Below are 4,716 nucleotides of genomic sequence, written 5' to 3'. Positions count from 1 at the left end.
AAAAAAAAAAAAAAGAAAAGAAAAGAAAATACTTATCTTTCTGGCCTCAGGAAATAATAAAATGTGGCACAAAATAAATCTCATTTAGCAGCCTAAATATGTTCATAGGATTAAAAAAAAAAGTAAAGATCACTGAAAACTAATATTTATTGAATACCTATCAGGTGTTAGGTGACCCTGCTTAAGGCTCATTTAAAATACATATTCTCATGGTGTTGCACTCCTTTGATTCCAGCACTTACGAAGCAGAGCTAGGCAGATTTCTATGAGGTTGAACACCAGCCTGGTCTACACAGTAAGTTCTAGGACATACAGGGCTACCCAGTGAGACCCTATCTCAAAACAAAACAAGCAAAAATAACAAAGTAACTATGTAATACAGGTCTCATTATGACTATTTACATATTGAGAAAGTATAACTTGCTTATGGCCACAAATCTAGAAAATGCCAAGGTAACATTATAATTAGTATAATTCTAAAAGCCAGGAGTCAAACTATTCTTATACTGTACCATGAGAATGGAAATAAACATTTCAACACCTTACTTTAAGTCTCTAAAATTTAGCTCTAAGACTTAGACTTATAACAGCTCTCAACTTATAGGTCTCTTTGGGGGTCGCATTACCCTTTTACAGGGGTTGCATATCAAATATTTATATTATAACTCATAACAGTAGCAAAATTGCAGTTATGAAATAGCAACAAAAATAATGTTATGACTGGGGGTCACCACACATGAGGACATGTTAAAAACAACATGTTAAAGGGGCATAACATTAGGAAGGTTAAGAAACAATGTGAGTGATGAGAATTATTAACATCAGGCTCAACACCATCTAGATGCCATAATCCCAGATAGATACTACATGACATCATAACAGACAAACAACTTTCTGGAACTTATTTCCAATTCCTCTCATTTCCCCAGCCCTCCTGTTTTGTTTTGAACTTACTCCCATTCCTTTTTCTAACTTCTTTCTTTATTTACGTCTTAACTTCCACTTCCTAGGAAAAGTGAAAAATCAAAACTGAAAATCTGCTGTTGTGTGGTAACAGGTTGGTAACAAATTATTACCAAGTGCAATACAAACAACAGGTAAACACAAATGCAAGTGGCTACTCAATAAAACTATTAGTCATTATTAACTTCAATGTATGCAGACCTCACCTCGTTCCTCAAACTCAGGCTGTCTGGTAAAGTGGACACATACTCGACAAAAGTCAGAGACAAGACATAAAAATCCAAACACTACTATTAAATTCAAATTCACAATGACTACCGAGCTCAAAATTCTGAACACCAGCAGGATTTACAAAGTACTAGATTAATCAAAGGACGAAAAAGTATTTTCCAGTCCATACAAAACTTTATCTGCACAAATATCGGAAGACTTTGAAAACTTCAATAGTGGCCGGACAGTACTGGCACACACCTTTAATCCCAGCACTCGGAAGGCAGAGGCAGGCAGATCTGTGAGTTCGAGGCCAACCTGGTCTACAAGAGATAGTTCCAGGACAGCCAAGGCTACACAGAGAAACTCTCTCTTGAAAAAAAAGAAAAAGAAAACTTCACTAGTATACAGTTATGAAGCTGAGACTTTTTAACTTTTTTTTTTTTTGGTTTTTTGAGACAGGGTTTCTCTGTAGCTTTGGAGCCTGTCCTGGAACTCCCTTTGTAGACCAGACTGGCCTCGAACTCACAGAGATTCGCCTGCCTCTGCCTCCCGAGTTTAACTTTTTTTTTTAATGAACACAGAATATAATGACATCTAAAACTGTAGGATGAGCCGTGGGAGTTTTCAAAAACAATGAAGGTTAACAGGATTCGAACTTACAAGACAAAGAAAAACAAAACCACTGACCCCTGGTCTATTTCAACCACCAAATCTTGGGTGTTTTTCAAGGCTTATCCCCGTGCAGATGAATTACTGTTACCTTTCCCTTTTCCACAGTGCCCAGTTCTGGCCTAGGTTTCTGTCCACTAGCCTGCTGGTTAACTGGGCGCTCGGGTCATCCTTCGTACCGCAGGGTGGGGGAAGGGAGAGCTAAAAGTTGTTTTACTGTTCCAATTCTAGTTTAGGAAAAACCAAGCTCTTTTTTGCATCCAACTGCTGTAACGAGCCACCGACCCTAACTAAGGAGCCGATCTAAGTTACTGTCACCTGGGAGCCGCGAACCGGGCAAGGCAGGCGGCTCTCCCTACTTTCCATATGGGACAAACACTACAACCGAGTTTCCAATCTGCTCGGCTCGTTCCGGTCAGAGGTTCTGGACTGCGAAGCTTGCACGTGGGCCGACCCGACTGCTGCTGTCACTTCTCGTCGCCAGTTAGGTTCCAGGCCGGGGAGCGGACCCCCGGTGATGGGCTGGGACTCGGGCTGCCGCCACCCTCGGCAGAGTCCGGCCGGACACGCCGCCACCCGCTGCCCACATGGCCGGCCGGCCGAGGGAACCAGGGCACGGCTGGGCCGACGCTCACGCGGGACCCACGGCCGCAGGCCCGGGCGGCGCCCCGGGGCCCCCCCGATCTGCACGCCGGCCCGCAGCCGGCGCCTGCCGAGCGGCCTGGCGCCCCGGCCCGCACCTACCTTCACGTCCTCGTCCTCGTCCTCGCCCTCCCAGCGGTCCCCGCCAGCCGTGCCGCCGCCCGCGACCTTCCGCATCGGGTCCTCCATAGAGAACGTGTCCGCGTCTACGGAAGAGAGGGAGTCGCGTTAGTCCACGCGTGGGAGCGAGGCCGTCACGGCCCGCACTCGGGCCGGAACTTCTGCTCACCCCAAGAGTCTGAGTCGCCGGCCGCGGCCGTAGCTGCCGTCGCCGCCGCCATCTCAAGTCGGGATGAGCGTGCGTGAAGGGAAGAGCTGCGAAGAGTTAGCGCGGCAGAGGTGAGTCACCCGGCTGGTTCTCGTTGGCCCGCGCGGGGCAGGCTGGGACCGTGGCTGACTGGGCGCCCGGCCGAGGCCCCGCCCCTTCGGGCGACGCGCGCGGCGGGCGGGGCAGGGCGGGGCGACGCTTGGCTGGGGGACGCCAGCCCCAGCCGGGGGCCCCTGGAAGGAAAGCAAGTGCGCACGCGTGGGTCGGGCGGTGCTCGCCCGTCGGCTACCGATCGCCAGCTCCAAAAGGACTGGGAGCGGCGTGTAGCGTTGGGTGGAGGCAGCAGACGGGGCGTCCTCCTGCAGTCTTCCAGCGTGCGGGTCGGGAGATCGAAGTTGACCCCAATCTCTCGGGGTTTCCCCTTTCCGTGAGCCTCCGGAAGCCAGCACGGTGATTCTTTAACGAAAACATTTCGGAATTCCGTGGTGTGTGCCAGGCATATGCTCTAGTTTGTTCTCAACCCAGTAGCAAAATAGTTATGTAAACACATTTCGACATAGAGCTCTGGCTGCAACAAAAAGAAGCATTATGAGGTTAGATGTAAAAAGGTAGCATTAACGACGGCGGAGGCTGCAGTTTACTCTCTGCGGTAGGCGCTGGTGAAGTTGGTGTTTGAGAAACCACATGACTCCTCGGGTGCATTTAAAAGGCTTGTGGCTCTCACCTGAAAGAGTGCAATCGAATAGGTAAATTGATGATAACCTAAAAAGGAGCATTTTTCCCCCCATTTGGCATTGAACTTCCATTGTAAGGACATTAAGGGACGAGCTAGTTTAGATATTTTGTTTATTTTCCGATATATTCAGGGTTTTTTTGTTTTGTTTTGTTTTTCGAGACAGGGTTTCTCTGTAGCTTTTGGAGCCTGTCCTGGAACTCACAGAGATCCGCCTGCCCCTGCCTCCCAAGTGCTGGGATTAAAGGCGTGCGCCCACCACTGTCTGGCTATATTCATAGTTTTAAAAATCTTTTAAAAAAATATACAGTAACCAGCCATTCTCATTAGTTTCCATTTCTTGCATATTTTTGGTCTAAAAATAAATATTTCATAAGGTGGACTTTCAAGAAGTGTTGTACAGCATTATTAAATCGTGAGGCGACAGTCTATAAACACCGCATCTATTCGTAAAGGTGGATTAAAAGTTAAGCAAGAGAGAGGGCAACAAAGAAGAGGACACATTCACAAATTTTATCTTCAACACTTGGCAAAGTCCCTAATACATAAGTATAATTAATTGCTGTACTAAGGATAAAACCAAGAGCCTCTGCAAGCCTTGCACTACCACGGAGCTATGCAACCCCCTAACCTCAGTGAATTAGTTCAGTGAGAAAAATTCAAGCCGTAATTTAGTTAAAGTAAGACCCTCAAGAAGGAAGACTTGTGCCTCCAGATCTCCCTTGGGTCTTAATCCTACTTGCCTGCCCTGAAGATTTTGAAGTTGTGTGATCTAAATTTCTTAAATTCTCTTTTTATACATGCATTCCATTGATCTGTGTCTTCAGAGAGCTCTAATATGGTGATTGAATTTATTGAAGCTCCGAGTAAGAAAGGTTATGCTTTAGGAGGCTGAGTGATGGTGTATATCAAAACCTGAGAGCTAACCTTGACTTCTTGCCCTCTCTGTCCCCCCGGGACTCCATTTGCTACCCACCTTTGTAACTCTGCTTTCATTACTGAAATTGAAAAATTACCACTACCTGAATCAGAGAGTTTTGTAACTTCAAACTGGTGTTCCCTCTTCATCTCTTTCTACACAGTCCATCCCACACACAACAGTTTGCTTGCTTAAAAAAGGGATTTATGCCAGGTTGTGGTATAATGTCCCACTGACCTGGCACCGGAG

The 4,716-nt window shown here is 46.7% G+C and overlaps 1 protein-coding gene across 1 annotated transcript in view; it reads right to left on the bottom strand.

Moving 5' to 3' along the window:
* Positions 1-2,925, bottom strand: part of Eif3j (eukaryotic translation initiation factor 3 subunit J) — a 24,384-nt gene extending 21,459 nt beyond the window's left edge. The window contains exons 1-2 of the mRNA XM_005364361.3: positions 2,777-2,925; positions 2,590-2,693 (exon numbers count right to left, since the gene is read on the bottom strand). Of these exons, the coding sequence (XP_005364418.1) occupies positions 2,590-2,693; positions 2,777-2,828 (156 nt within the window). The 5' untranslated portion in view covers positions 2,829-2,925. The remainder of the gene's footprint in view (positions 1-2,589; positions 2,694-2,776) is intronic.
* Positions 2,926-4,716: the final 1,791 nt, after the last annotated feature.

The sequence above is a fragment of the Microtus ochrogaster genome (assembly GCF_000317375.1).
Source record: "Microtus ochrogaster isolate Prairie Vole_2 chromosome 14 unlocalized genomic scaffold, MicOch1.0 chr14_random_1, whole genome shotgun sequence".
In the NCBI taxonomy this organism is placed as follows: domain Eukaryota; kingdom Metazoa; phylum Chordata; class Mammalia; order Rodentia; family Cricetidae; genus Microtus; species Microtus ochrogaster.
This window is presented reverse-complemented; position numbering and strand designations above follow the sequence as displayed.